The sequence below is a fragment of the Nycticebus coucang genome, chromosome 3 (assembly GCF_027406575.1).
Source record: "Nycticebus coucang isolate mNycCou1 chromosome 3, mNycCou1.pri, whole genome shotgun sequence".
Classification (NCBI taxonomy): Eukaryota; Metazoa; Chordata; class Mammalia; order Primates; family Lorisidae; genus Nycticebus; species Nycticebus coucang.
In genome coordinates, this window is record NC_069782.1 from 123,979,382 (window position 1) to 123,995,384 (window position 16,003).

The 16,003-nt window shown below is 37.8% G+C and overlaps 1 protein-coding gene across 1 annotated transcript in view; it reads left to right on the forward strand.

The window, feature by feature from the left end:
* The first annotated feature begins 2,141 nt into the window (after positions 1 to 2,141).
* Positions 2,142 to 16,003, forward strand: part of LOC128580645 (cytochrome P450 2C19-like) — a 41,639-nt gene continuing 27,777 nt past the window's right edge. Inside the window, exons 1-5 of the mRNA XM_053582776.1 lie at positions 2,142 to 2,382; positions 3,812 to 3,974; positions 4,141 to 4,290; positions 9,163 to 9,323; positions 10,487 to 10,663. Coding sequence (XP_053438751.1) covers positions 2,215 to 2,382; positions 3,812 to 3,974; positions 4,141 to 4,290; positions 9,163 to 9,323; positions 10,487 to 10,663 — 819 coding nt within the window. The 5' untranslated portion in view covers positions 2,142 to 2,214. The remainder of the gene's footprint in view (positions 2,383 to 3,811; positions 3,975 to 4,140; positions 4,291 to 9,162; positions 9,324 to 10,486; positions 10,664 to 16,003) is intronic.

The window sequence follows — 16,003 nt, forward strand, 5'->3', positions numbered from 1 at the left end:
CTGAGAGGGGCGGATTGCCTGAGCTCAAGAGTTTGATACCAGCCTGAGCAAGAGAAAGATCCTGTTTCTATTAAAAATAGAAAAAAACTATTCAGTGTCATGGTGGTTGCCTGCAGTCCCAAGTACTCAGGAGACTGAGGCAAGAGGATTTCTTAAGCCCAGGAGTTGAGGTTGCTGTGAGCTATGATGACTGATGATGCTATAGCACTCTACTCAGGGGGAAAGAGTAAGATTCTGCTCAAATAAAGAAACAAAACCCAACTCTCTCTCTCATTGGTGTGGTCTTGTAGAGTTTAATGCTATGTGAGTCAGGCACTAAAGTACTGCTTCTCTTTGTCTCAGGTAAAGAGTTCAGCAAGACCTGGACTCACTGTACTAGTGTGGGGTATGAAAACAAACTCTTTTGATCCCCCATTTAAGTAAACTGATGCTGTAATTATTAACTAAATTAATATTTATTTTGAAAACCAGCAAAAAAGCTGAATAAGGTAATTTCGAATCATGGTACAGCATGAGTCAATGTTCGTGAACTCAGTTGAACTCAATGTTTACCTGGCAGGGAAGGGTGCAAGACACAGGGGGTAGAGGTTGCAGCCTCAGATTTATCACCTTCAGACACCAAGTTCTTGGTCAAGGTACTGAGTCTCTGAGACTTAGTTTACTCATCTCTAAAATGGATTAATTTTACTTTAGGTATTGAAAGAGTCAAAAGGGATATAGGATGGGTGCAGAATTTTTTATATATTTTTACAATCATTGCTAACATGACTAATAAAACATTATGCAACTGTGTCTTGACATATTTTTCTTAATAAAAGACCTGGAAATAACTTCATTAGTCAATTTAGATTGAATATGATGATAACTTTACAGAGCACACCTTTGAAAAAATATTGTCATTAGTGAATTTGTAATGTATATCATTCTAGTTGAATTTAGGTTCTCCACTGAATATCATCCCCTGTTCAGATCTGAACTTTGTGGTGGTTCTGTGTAGTGGGTCCATTTAATGATTTCCTATCTCCCATTCTTTACTGAATCCACAGTGGTGTTCTGTCTATAATTGCTACTCTTTGTTGTGTATTATTTCATCCAACAATGACAGACCAACACCAGAAGAAGCTGTGTCTGGAGGTAATTGGGTAGGGGAGAAGTCATAGTTTGTCAAGTCCTCCCAACTAAATTTTCTGAGATTGGCTCTTATGTCAGTTGCACTGAGCATCTTTTATCTTTCCAGTGGTGGAGAGTATTTCTTTTCTTGATGACCTTCAGTACTGTTATTATTGAAGTCAAATAAGGAGGTTCAATTCCTTTTTTGAGACAGAGTTTCACTCTGTCACCCACAGTAGAATGCTGTGGCATCACAGCTCACAGCAACCTCAAACTCTTGGGCTTAAGCGATTCTCTTGCCTCAGCCTCCCAAGCAGCTGGGACTGCAGGCACCTACCACAATGCCCAGCTATTTTTTATTGCAGTTGTGATTGTTTAACTGGCCTGGGCCGGGTTTGAACCCACCACCCTCAGTGTATGTCGCTGGTGCCATAACCACTGTGCTACAGGTATCAAGCCAGGGGCTTTAATTTCATATGGATCCTGCTTTCATGAGTTTTCCTAGAGAATTTGAGGTGAAAAATCACATATGTTTGCTGAGCCAATTACTTGACATATGTTTGCTTATACAAGTATATGACTTATGTTATCCATATTATGTTTAGGGTGTTCTGTATCTGATAGAACATATTAAGTATTTGAATTTATTTCATTATTGTGGACAAAGTCTGCTAATCTTTGACATAGTATGACTTTTTTATATAAGGCATAAAAATACTGATTTCTATCTAAGTCATTAGTCTGATGCTCTAGAATTTTGAGTAATTTTTTGGTGTGAATCATTGACTTGAATATTTCCCAATCGTGGCTGCACATTTGAACCATTTGTTTTATTTGTTTTCATTAGCAATACTCGGAATCCAACAAAGTTCAATTAATCCCAAATTTACAGGGTTGGTACTACAAAGAAGGAGAACAAGCGTAAAGAACATTTTATTTTGATCTCTATCAAGGGGCCAAATTCCACTTAGTAATGAGCATAAGGTGCATCTAGCTGATTTGCCGATTTATATGTCAAAGAGGACAAAAGTGAATTGGCAGGGAGCATTATAAAAGCCTTGGGGTGCAAGCTCACTGTTGTCTTAGCTGCAAGAGAAGGCTGCAATGGACCCCACTGTGGCCCTGGTGCTCTGTCTCTCCTGTTTGCTTCTCCTTTCCCTCTGGAGACAGAGGTCAGAGAGAGAGAAGCTCCCTCCAGGTCCCTCTCCTCTCCCTATTATTGGAAATATCCTACAGTTGGATATTAAGCATATCAGCAAATCTTTAACTAATGTAAGTATATTTTATGTTCTTCCAGCGGCTTAAAAATGGGTAAATACACTGATGCCTGTTTTTTAATGTGTAAAATATACTCCTAGAGGCATACTATTACAATAGATCATTGTACGGCAAAATACTTGGATGTTTCTGTGCCTTTTTCAGTTTGTCATTGCCAGAGATAGTAAATAGAAATAATGCTTTTTGTGCATTGAGAAACACTTAGGTTTTTGGACAGTAGATTCAAAATGATGAAGTGGGTGTGGTGTCCGTAGCACAGTGGTTACAGCACCAGCCACAAACACCGAGGCTGCCTCGTTTGAACCCAGCCCAAGCCAGCTAAACAACAATGACAACTGCAACAAAAAATAGCCAGGCATTGTGCCAGGTGCCTGTAGGTCCCAGCTGCTTGGGAGGCTGAGGCAACAGAATCTCTTAAGCCCAAGAGTTTGAGGTTGCTGTGAGTTGTGACGCCACAGTACTCTACAGGGGGCGACATAGTGAGACTGTCTAAAAAAAAAAAAAAATTATAAAGTGGCGAAAGTTTGGAGTTTGGTGTCCCTTCTTTGTTTTGTAGTCATTTTGAATGATTTTTGGCTCAGGGTAAAAATAGTAAGGGAAGCCTGTGTGATTATAGAGTTTATTCAATGAATCATCTATAATATTGGCCATGTGTTTTATTTGGAATAGTCTTAAAATTTGAACTTTTTTGAAAAATGAATTCATGCCCGATGTTAAGGAAATATGTGTTCTGGATTAGAATAAATGAATGAAAAAAGAAGAAATCCATCAAAGTGCAATTGGTGGTATCAGAATTTTTTTCAGTTCTGCTAAAACCCACTGTCTGTGAGTGAGAAGGCTGGTGGATTGTGTTTCCAGACGTCATGTGTCCTGGTGCTGTGCTATTATGTGCTTTTTGTGTTATTAATACCAGCATGTGGGCATTAGAATTACCTGGGGACCATTTAAAAATATAGCTTTCTAGTCTTCATCATATGGCTATGTTGTGAGAATCTCCATGAGGAAAGTTTCAGAGGTGATCTAGAAGTAGGCAGCTGGGTATTTGGTACCAAAGTGGGCATGGGGATACTACAAATTTGCTCAATCATCGCAGTTTATATAAGTTTAAATTTTGGGTTTTTTAATGTTAGCTATCTAATATTGGAAGTATATTTGGGGTTCTCTGAACTCAGTTTCCTTGTTTAAAACAGAGAAAATAAATGTGCTGAATGTGTTGATGTGAGGATTAATTGTAATCTGTATACAAACTGGCTGGGCCAATACCTTGCACAGCATCATCTACTGTGTATAAAATTCAGTAATGTTTGAAGCTGTGTGTAGCATAATAAAAGCATCAAAAAAAATAGTGATAATATCAGTTCAAATTAAGCATAATATATGGATCAAATACTGGCTTTTGCTATTTCTGTATTCTTTTCCTTAGCTCTCAAAAGCCTATGGCCCTGTGTTCACTGTGCATTTGGGCATGAAGCCGGCTGTGGTGTTGCATGGATATGAAGCAGTGAAGGAAGCTCTGATTGATCATGGAGAGGAGTTTTCTGGAAGAGGCAGTTTCCCACTGGCTGAAAGAGCTAATAGAGGACATGGTAGGTGTACATGTGGCTGAGTCAGCAATGGTGAAGGGGGTGGGGGGGATGGACCCAGAGGCTTGAAGAGCTCCCAGGGCAGAGCTTGTCCCACCTACATGGCTGTGGAGTGTCAGCTCCCTCCTCCTGGGATTTCTCGCCTACTTTCTGTTTCCTATCCTGGTAGGCATCATTTTTAGCAATGGAAATAGGTGGAAGGAGACACGGCGCTTCTCCCTCATGACCCTGCGGAATTTTGGGATGGGGAAGAGGAGCCTTGAAGAACGTGTCCAAGAGGAGGCCCGCTGCCTTGTGGAGGAGTTGAGAAAAACCAAGGGTGAGTGACTCTCACTCAGTATCACTGCCCTGAAAAGACTGCTGTGTTCTTTGAACACATTCAGGGGCAGCCTGATGTTTCATCATGAGTCCTGGTTGTCAGCCTTCAAGTGAACAATGTTAGATGAAGAGACCCAGGGAGCTTGTGTGTGTCTGTCCTGTGTGTACAGGCATGATTGTGCATACGGTGCTGCATACAAGGTCATTTAATCCTGTCATCTCCCAAACATTGTTTCTTTGTTTTCAAATCAGAAATCATGAATATAGGTATTTTAGAAAAATATTATTAAAAGTTTATTTGTATTTCATTTTAAAATATTAAGAGAGTGCAAAGATTTTGGATTACATTGATTGCGTTTGCAAAGCTTGAGTCCTGGATATAGTTTGTGCATCACCCAAATAGTGTTCATCATCCCCATTAGGTAGGTTTTTGCTCCTTTCTTCCCTTCTTTTCCTCCTTGCTGATTTCCAATGAGTTTTGTTTTCCTCTGTGTACATGTGCAGTCATAGATTTTAATTTAGGAGTCATGTTGTGTTTATTTTTCTATGTTTGAGATGCTTCATTTAGTAGAATGGTCTCTAATTCCACCCAGATTTTTGCAAAAGGTATAATTCACACTTTTTATGTGTGATTAGTACTCCATGGTATGCCTATACCACATTTTATTAAAATCCCTCATGAATTTTTTTGCACTTGATTTGGTTCCACATCTTTGCAGTTGTGAAGTGTGCTGCAATAAACATCTGAGTGTGGATGTCTTTTTTTTCCCCCCTAAAAGTCATATCTATGAAAAATAGTAGGGAAATTTCTCAAAGAAGTAATTCAATTCAATCAATCCAGTATTCAATCCAGTATTTACCTAAAGGAAATGAATATAAGTTTTGAGTTTATTTTTAGAATGAGTTAAAGAGCAATGTTTTACCCATGTCATGAATGCAAGTTACCTATGCCACAACATTTCACCAGAGAATACTTGGCAAGTGGTGGTCATGGGAATGACCTTCTCACATATTTATGGATTATGAACCACATGACCTATGCTTTTCCTGAACTAGACCTGTTTCTATAGTCAGCTTCACTGACATGTCTGTATGGTTTTCCTCGGCCTTGCTACACTTTTGGCCAACAATGGGCCTATGTATGGTTTTAATGGCTTAGGCATAACTTAGTACAATTCTCATCAATTATTATTTCTTTATAAACAGAGCACTACTTAAAATATCAGTATTAATTATTTGTTACTAAACACTCTGCTAATTTACATATTTTGAGTAAACTTATGCTATAGTAAAATTATGCAAAATATAAAATACCAATTTATAAAATTCTTCATTTAAATAGATTTCCACTATTATCAGTAACCCTTTACCTCAACTTCCTTCAGTGTAATTTGACTGTGTTTTTAGTTATGTTTATTCTTCCCCCTCCCATTTTATTGGATTTTGGATTAGAAATCTGTGGTAATTGTTTTTCTCCCAGTACCAATTCCACTAACTTATGAAATTCTTGTCATGATAAACGCAATTATTAGCTCCAATTCTAAATTACCTTTTAAAAATCCTCTCTTCCAAATATAGTGGAAGGAAAGACTGAAAATTACATTTTGTTTATGGATGACAGACAGGGACAAAATCCCCAAGGCTTCTCAAATTACCCTCTACCCTTTAGGCTAAAATGAAACTTTTTCTTTTTTTTTTTTAATTAAAACATAGCTGTGTACATTAATGCGATCATGGGGCACCATACACTGGTTTTATAGACCATTTGACACATTTTCATCACACTGGTTAACATAGCCTTCCTGGCATTTTCTTAGTTATTGTGTTAAGACATTTACATTCTACATTTACTAAGTTTCACATATACCCTTGTAAGATGCACCGCAGGTGTAATCCCACCAATCACCCTCCCTCCACCCACCTCCCCCCTCCCTTCCCTCTCTTTTCCCCCTTCCCCCTATTCTTGGGTTATAACTGGGTTATAGCTTTCATGTGAAAGCCATAAATTAGAATGAAACTTTTTCTAAAAGCATATTGCCCTGTAATGTCTAAGGGAGTCTGGCATAAGGTTTCCTGTTTTTCCTTGTCCCACCATTAATTCAGAACAATTGTGATTCAAGTCACTCTTATTTAGCAATCATAGATGTGAATTTAGGAGCTCCTTATATACAAAGTGTGTTGGTCATGTGATTACAAAAATTTTATCTTGGGGATCCCTCCCCCAAAAAGGAAACCTTTTCTATAATTTAATTTGCTTGACTGTAAAATGATAGATTTGGCCTAACTGATGATCAGATTAAGGAAATTTATTTTATTTTATGTTATTTCATTTCATTTCATTTTATTTATTTTATTTTATTTTAATTGTTGGGGATTCATTGAGGATACAAAGAACCAGGTTACACTGATTGCATTTGTTAGATAAAGAGCCTCTTATTTTGTGTCCTACCCACCCCAACGTGTGCCAGATATCATGAACCCCAACTGCTCCCTCCTTCCTTCTCCCTGCTTTCCTCTTCTCCCACCCCACACTGTGTACTAGGTTATTAATTGTCCTCATATCAGAATTGAGTACGTATGATTCTTGCTTCTCTATTTTTGTGATGCTTTACTAAGAAGAATGTGTTCCACTTCCATCCAGGTTAATACAAAAGATGTAAAGTCTCCATCTTTTTTAATGGCTGAATAGTATTCTATGGTATACATATACCACAGCTTGTTAATCCATTCCTGGGTTGGTGGGCATTTAGGCTGTTTCTACATTGGCAATTGTAAATTTAGCTGTGATAAACAACAATTAAAATAAAATAATAGTCCTTTACCATAAGTGTCCTTATGGTAAAAGGATTCTTTTTTCTTCTGAGTAGATGTTCAGTAATGGGATTGCAGGATCAAATGGGAGGTCTAGTTTCAGTTCTTTGAGGGTTCTCCACACTTCTTTCCAAAAAGGTTGTATTAATTTGCAGTCCCACCAGCAGCGTAAAAGTGTTCCCTTCTCTCCACATCCATGCCAGCATCTGCAGTTTTGAGATTTTGTGATGTGGGCCACTCTTGCTGGGGTTAGATGATATCTCAGGGTGGTTTTGATTTGCATCTCTAATAATTAGGGACAATGAGCATTTTTTCATATGTTAGTCATTCGTCTGTCTTTAGAGAAGCTTTTATTACTCTCTCTTGCACATTGATATATGGGATTGTTGGCTTTTTTCATGTGGATAATTTGATTTCTCTATAGATCCTAGTTATTAAGCTTTTATCTGATTCAAAATGTGCAAATATCCTTTCCCATTGTGTAGGTTGTCTATTTGCTTTGGTTATTGTCTTTAGCTGTACAGAAGCTTTTCAGTCTGATTAAGTCCCATTTGTTTCTTTTTGGTTGTTGTTGCAATTGCCACGGAAGTCTTTCTCTTAAGGTCTTTCCCCAGGCCGATAGCTTCAAGTGTTTTCCCCACACTTTCTTAGAGGATTTTTATTGTTTCATGCCTTAGATTTATGTCTTTTATCCATTTTGAATCAATTTTTAGTGAGTGGAGAAAGGTGCAGGTCCAGTTTTAGTCTTTGACATATGGATATCCTGTTCTCCCAGCACCGTTTATTGAATAGGGATTCTTTCCCCCAGTGTATGTTCGGTTTATCAAAGATTAGGTGGATGTAAGATTTTAGTTTTATTTCCTGGTTTTCTATTCGTTTCCAGATGTCTATGTCTCTATTTTTGTGCCATTACCATGCTGTTTTGATAACTATGGCCTGGTAGTGCAGCCTAAAGTTTGGTAGACTGATGCCCCCGGCTTTGTTTTTATTACTAAGAAATGTGTTGGCTATACAGAGTTTCTTCTGGTTCCATACAAAACAAAGAATTATTTTTTCCAAGTCTTCAAAATATAATGTTGATTTTTTTTAAATTAAATCATGGCTGTGTACATTAATTCAATCATGGGGTGCCATGCGCTGGTTTTGTATACAATTTGAAATATTTTCATCACACTGGTTAATGATGTTGATATTTTAATGGGGATTGCATTGACTCTGTAGAGCACTTTGGGAAGTATAGACATTTTAATAATGTTGATTCTTACCAGCCATGAACATAGTATGTTCTTCCATTTGTTAATATCTTCTGCTATTTCTTTTCTTAGGGGTTTGTAGTTTTCTTTATAGAGGTCCTTCACCTCTTTTGTGAGGTATATTCCTAGGTATTTCATTTTTTTGAAGCTATTGAGAAGGGAATTATGTCCTTGATTAGCTTCTCATCTTGGCTGTTATTGACATATAAAGGCTACTTATTTGTGGACATTGATTTTAATCCTGAGCCATTACTTTATTTATTTTATTTTTTTGCAGTTTTTAGCCGGGGCTGGATTTGAACCCACCACCTCTAGCATATGGGGCCAGTGCCCTACTCCTTTGAGCCACAGGTGCTGCCCCCATTACTGTATTTTTTAATCACTTCTAGGAATCTTGTGGTTGAGTCTTTGGGGTTCTCTAAGTATAAGATCATATCGTCAGCAAAGAGGGAGAGTTTCACTTCCTCTGCCCCCATTTGGATGCCCTTTATTACTTTCTCTTGCCTGATTGTATTGGCTAGAACTTCTAGCACACTGTTGAATAGTAGTGGTGATAGAGGACAACCTTCTCTGGTTCCGATTCTGAGTGGAAAAGCTTTCAGTTTTCCCCCCTTCAGTATAATATTAGGTGTGTGTTTGTCATAGATGGCTTGCCACTTCTGCCTATATTCTTCAGAGTTCTAATTAGAAAAGGATGTTGAATTTTATCAAATGCTTTTTTTGCATCTAAAATACCTCTACCTGTTAATAAAGACAAATTATTTTTAATTTGCATTTTAATGTATTTTAATATTATTTCTAATTTTTAGCCTCACCTTGTGATCCCACTTTTATGCTGAGCTGTGCACCTTGCAATGTGATCTGCTCCATTATTTTCCAGAATCGTTTTGATTACAGAGATCAGAATTTCCTTCACTTGATGGAAAAATTGAATGAAAACGTCAGAATTCTGAGCTCTCCATGGATGCAGGTGGGATCATGATCTTTTTCTTCTGAGAAACCACTATCCTCTTTTCTCTCACAAGCCCAAAATTCCATATGGACCTAGCTATGAAGGGCATGTTTGAATTCTGCTGTCTTATCCAGAACGTCATGGGATGAACATCTTGGAAAGATCCTTCAACCCTTTACATACACATGGGAAATGAATGCCCAAATAAAGCACTGGCTTTCAAGCCCATGAACTCCCGGTATAGTGACTTTTTCACTGAACCCAAAGTCCTGTTTCTGTGAAGTACTTTGGTAACTGTCCAAACTGTGCTTATTTTACTCAAAGGACATCCAGGACCTTCTGAATGCTTTTGTTACCCACAAGGCTTGCCTCCCAATCAAGACTTAGAGATTCGTTTGTCATATTACCTGACAGAAATATCCTAATTTGAGAAGATCATTTTTCCACAAGGAAAGAGAGTATTTGAGACCATAGAAATAATCCTTCAGCAAACTGCTAGGCAACACTGCATAGCAGTGTTTGATGCCTCAGAAGGCATCCTATCTTACAAGGTATCTGAGTTAGGAGTGACAAAATGATTGGTTTTATGGTTTATGGATGAGAAGCAACAATCATAATTTTACTCTGTGCTGAATTGGCAAGTCCCACGCTTTACCTAAATTGTGTCATCTTAGGGAGGTCACTTGACTTCTCTGGTACAGTTGCTTTCAAGGTATCTTTGAGTCCCTCCTGCTTCTAAAGATGTGGATTCCATTTCTGAGGCTACTTGATAGAAATAAATAAAGCAGGGACTAATTTGTGCTCTCAATCAAGTTTCCCAAAGTTACTTAAAATGTGTTGTGATCTATAAAATATCAATAATGGTAATTCATTCTATCTTACATTTGAAGGCTGTGAGGAATAATTGATACAAAAATGAAAAAAAAGGTGCTTTTACATTATAAATATTATGTATAAATCTAGGAAACAATTCTCATGTTTGATTCTCTGGTCAGAATTTTTTCCTGCAAATCTTTCTATGTAGAGAGAATTACTATGCTGTATGTATATAGGAAAGATTTCTTCCTCATGATGGACAGCATTTGTTCATTTTCATAACTGTGATATTTCTTATTATGTTTGAATTATGGCATATGTCTTCAATTAGTATTTTTATTTAATAATTTTTTTTTGTCTTTTAGGTCTGCAATAATTTCCCTGCTCTCATTGATTATTTCCCGGGGAGTCATAACAAAGTACTTAAAAATGTTGCTTTTGTGAAAAGTTATATTTTGGAGAAAGTAAAGGAACACCAAGAATCACTGGATGTTAACAACCCTCGGGACTTCATTGATTGCTTCCTAATCAAAATGGAGCAGGTAAAGTGTTAAGAACATATGGACTCCACTTTGCACCCACATCTCCCCTGAGGTTGGTGCAGAGAATTTTGTATCAGTACCTCTGGGCTCTCAGGTGAAGGAGAGCATATGTTCTACTTTCCTTTGTTCCCAAAAGGCTTGTGGCTCATAGCACTTTCTCATCCCCTATGGGCAGCCCACCCTAGGAGTCAGAACTCTGGGAATTCTTCAGTTGTCCTGTGCTAGCCCATGACCTTTGTGGTTATCACAGTCCAAAGGGGTGTTGGCCAATGATTGTGTTGCCATGACAAAGATAGAGGCATACAAGGGACGCTGGTTTGTGGTTAGGGGAAGCAATCCCATGTGATTTGGCAGCCTGGTATTCTGTTTTTAAGAAATTCTCAGTTCATCAACGGCAGCATTGCTTGGACTCATGAGAGAAGAGGCTCTTAACAGCAGTTCAGAAGCTATCAATCTGCTACAAGTGTGAGGGGAGTAAAGGTCTAAACCCCTGACCTATTTTTTCTGTGGGACTACAAATTCCCTGGGGATTGATATTAACGAAAAGCTTTCTCCTTTTGTTGAAGGAGAAATGTTGTAGTGATGTTCACTACGTTCTGTAACCGTCCTATCCATATTCCGCCTGGGTATGCTTTTTCACCTGAAACTTTTTCTTTATTCTGGGATGATCTGAGGGCTAAAGTCTCTAGTTAGCCAGTTTGCTTTACTCCTCAAATACATTTATCTTCTGAACAAAAATATTCAAACTTGAGCTTAAGTTTTTGAAACAACCCAACCAGAAAAACATAAGACAAGTGAATAAAAAGGAGTGAATAAGTTATGTCCCATACAGGACATCATAAAGCAATCACATATTTAAATATTGGGTCTTCTAGAAGGTAAGAGAATCCAAACTTATTTAATGAGGTAATAGCTACAAACTTTCAAGTCTACCAATTGATTTAGACACCCAGTTACAGGGTGCTCAGAGATCCCTAAATAAATACAACAAAAAAATGTCAATGGCACATGTAAGCCAAATTGCCAAAAGTTAAAGACAATAAGAGAATTTTAACAACAGCAAGAATCACATACATGTGACCTTATATAACTGGTCACATATAAGGAAACCCTCAACTGACAAAAAGTAGACTTATCAGCAGAGACCTTATAGGTCAGGAATGAATAGTATGGTATTTTCTAAGTGTTGAAAGAAAAATAGTATTAGCCAATAACAATAAATGCAGTAAACTTATCCTTTATAAAAGAAGGAGAAATAAAATCTTTCCCAGACAAACAAAAGTTAAGGGAATTAATCTCAACTAGACCAGCACTACAAAAATGCTTAAGGGTCTTGGCACCTGTAGCCCAGCAGAGAGGGTGCCAGCCACATACACCAGAGCTGGTGGATTTGAATCCAGCCCGGGCCTGCCAAATAACAATGAAAATTACAACAAAAAAATAGACAGGCATTGTGGTGGGTGCATATAGTCCCAGCTACTGGGAGGCTGAAGCAAGAGAATAGCTTAAGCCAGGAGTTGGAGGTTGCTGTGAGCTGCGATGCCTTGGCACTCTACCCAGAGCTACATAAAAAAATACAAAAATGCTTAAGGGAGCCCTACTCATGGAAGTGAAAAGGTAATATCTACTAGTATGAAAACATATAAAAGTATATGCATGATTGGTAAAGTAAACACACAAATGAAGAAGAGAGAGAAAGGACTTAAATATTATCGCTACAGAAAAGCACCAAATCACAGTGATAAACAAGAGCCAAAGAGTGGAACAAAGAATATACAAAAGAACCAGAAAACAACAAAATGATAAGAATGAATTCTCCTATATCATTATAATATTGAATGCAAATGGTTTAAAAGTTATAGACTGGCTGAATGAATACCAAACAAACACAAATATATGCTGCTGACAAAAAACTCATTTGACCTGTAAAGATGCTGATAGACTAAAAGCAATGCAATGGGAAAGAATATTTCATGCAAACAGAAACCCAAAGCAAGCAGGAATAGCCATACTTAAGTCAGATAAAACAGACTTTAAGTCAAAAAGAGTAAAATGAGAGAAAGGAGGCCATTCATTGTATAATATAAAAGGACCAATTCCACAGTAGTATATAACAATTCTAAACTATATGCATCCAAAACCATCCTATTAGAATACAGACAGCAAATATTAGATCTACAGGGAGAAATAGACTCCAATACTATAATAGTTGGAGAGTTCAACATCCCACTCTCATAATTAAACAGATATTCTTGACATGAAATTAATAATGAAACATTGTTTTTAAACTGTACTTTAGACCAAATGAACCTAACAAACATCTGCAGAACACTTTACCCAGTATCTGCAGAATATACATTTTTCTCTTTAGTAGAGATAGACTATATGTAAGGTCACATGTTTCCAGAAATTAAAAAAAATGAAATCATATGAGGTCTCTTCTCAGACAACAATGAAATAAAAATAGAACACAATAAAAAGAACAACTTTAGAGACTACAAATACACAGAAATTAACCAACATGCTTCTGAGCAACCATCAGAGCAATAAAGTAATTAAGAAGGAAACCAAAAAATTTCTTGAAACAAATGAACATAGAAACATAACATAACAAAATCTATGGGATAAAGCAAAACAATATTAAGAGTAAGCAATATTAACTGTAAACACTTATTTTAGAGAAGCAGAAACATGGGTGGCACCTGTGGCTCAAAGGAGTAGGGTTCTGGCCCCATATACCAGAGGTGGCAGGTTCAAACCCAGCCCTGGCCAAAAACTGAAAAAAAAAAAAAAAGAAAAAAAGCAGCAGAAACATTTTAAACAAATGACCTAATGACGCACCTTGGGGAACTAGAAAAGCAAGAACAGAAATTTGTAGAAGGAAAGAATAATAAATGTCAGAGGAGAACTAAACAAAACAGAGACTAAATAAACACAAAACATCATTAAAGGTCTATATGGTATTTTAATTTCACTCATTGAATTCTTTAGCAGTAAGATTTGTTTCATTCTTTTTTATGTTTTCTATTCTTTTGTTGAATTTCACATATATATTGTAAATTGTTTTCATGATTATATGGGTTGTCTTTTTATTTTCTTGCATCTTACTGTATTTCCTTAGGATTATTATTTTGAATGTTTTTCTGACAATTTATTAATTTCCTTTTCTTTGGGATCTGTTACCAGTGAGTTACTATGTTCTTTTTGTGATGTCATATTTCCTTGATTTTTCATGTTTCTTATTTTCCTGCATTGATATCTGGTGGAACAATTGCATCTGGTGGAACAATCACCTCTTCCGAACTTTCTAGAGTGGGAGAAAAGATGGTCATATGAAGTTGGGTGTTTGTGTGCAAGTGGTAAATGGTGTGGTGACTCTGTTTCTGGATAAATGTGGTGTGATAGGATAAGTGCAGTAGCTTCTTGTGCTGCAGTCAACATCAGCAATAACTTTTGATGCCTTAGTGGGATGACTTTGGGATGTAGAATTTTGTGTCAGGGTTGACAGCAGTGTAGGTGGTTAATGTCCTTAGTGTCAAGGTCTTTTGAGGTCTTCCTACTATCATTTTTCCAGAAGGGTAAAACTTATCTTTGGGGATTTCTCTATATCAGTCCTGACATGCTCACAAGGAGCTGCAGTGATGTAGGCTTCCTGGTACAGGTACTTGAAATGATTGTGGGTTTTAGGCTCAGGGTTTCATTGACACATTTTGGCACCTGGATTTTGGGGTGCAGGTTCATTCTCTGTAGCAGAGTTGGATGTATATTGCTCACATAACCAGGATCTTTGATTTTGTGGAACCCTCTAGTAGCTCAGGCCCATATGCTGCACGGTAGTTGTGATTTTAACCCCCGGGTGGTGGTGGTGGTGGTAGGGCACAGCTCTGGTCTGTCTCTGGGGCAGGGGTTGGGGGAATATTCTAGAGGCTTGGTCCAAGGGACAAAGGTATGGTTGTAATTGAAGAATTGAAGAACCTGAGCCAATCGGGCTTAGTGACAATTTGGTCCCAGTGTATGTGGCACCACGTAGGAGTGACTCCAAACTCTGGGATGATGGGCTCAGTAGTGTTGCAGATATTGTGAGGCTGAGTACAACTGCAGCAAGTACCCTAGAATGGCAGAGCATTGCTGTCCTTTACACCCTGGAGTGCAAGGAACAGCACAGTGATTAATCCACTCCCCAGTGAAGGAGTGTCTCAGCAGCTCAGACTACAGAGAAACAGTCTGTGAGAACTGTTTGAGCTATAGTGTTGGATGTCTCAACTGACTCCCACACCTGTTTCTCAAGGATGCAGGTGCCTATGTCAACTCATCCCTGGGTAAGTAGTTGCTCTCCTCGACCAGGGCACTAATTCCACAGTGGACAATGTACTGCCTCAGCTCTGGCTAGGGTTGGGAGACATATACTGTTCTGGGCAGTCCCAGCATCATTTTACTCTGATGCAGGGCACCACTTTAGGTTAAATGTGGGGTGTATGACTACTACATGCAATCAAGACACTGTTTCCTGGGATACAGGGAGCTTTTTCAACTTAGAAACCAAGGTAATGTGTCTTTTCTGAACAGATACGGTATTGTTTTGCCAGGAGGCAGGATGCTTCTTTGGCTCAAGCAAGGAGTGTGACTGCTTTGGAAGGCAAAGGCAGTGCCAGATGCCTGACATTGCTTCTTTCTTTTCTTCTTCTTTTTTCCCCTTTTCTCATCTTTTCTTTTCTTTGTATCCTCTATATGTCTATCCTGAGTTTTGGTGGTTTCTGTTATTTCTTTGATGTACTTTTGTTTTCTTTCATTATTTTGATGAAATTGTAGTTGCACATTCTTTGACTATCTTTGAGAAGTGGATAAGTGCTAGGTGTATCTATTTGGCCATTTTGCTGACATCACTCTCTTATTTCTTGATGGTAGCCCTTCTAATGGGTAAAATGGTATCTGATTGTGGTTTTTATTTACATGTCTCAAATGATTAGTGATGTTGAGTATTTTCTCATGTACTCATAGGCCATTTGTATAGCCTCTTAGGAAAAATGTCTACTCAAGTCTTGTGCCTATTTCTAAGTTAGATTATGTGTATGTGTAAAACTTGTATCTTTGCATGGCTTTGGCATTAGGATAATACTTGCCTTGTAGATTGTGTTAAGAAATATTCCCTTCTTTTCCTTTTTTCTTTGGACAAAATTTTTTTAAGACAGAGTGTCACTTTGTTGCCCTGGGTAGAGTGCTGCTGTGCCATCATAGCTCACAGCAATCTCAAACTCTTGCCTCAACCTCCCAAGCAGCTAGGACTTGGTGCCCAGCTCGTTTTTCTATTTTAAGTAGAGATGGGTTCTCACTTTTGCTTAG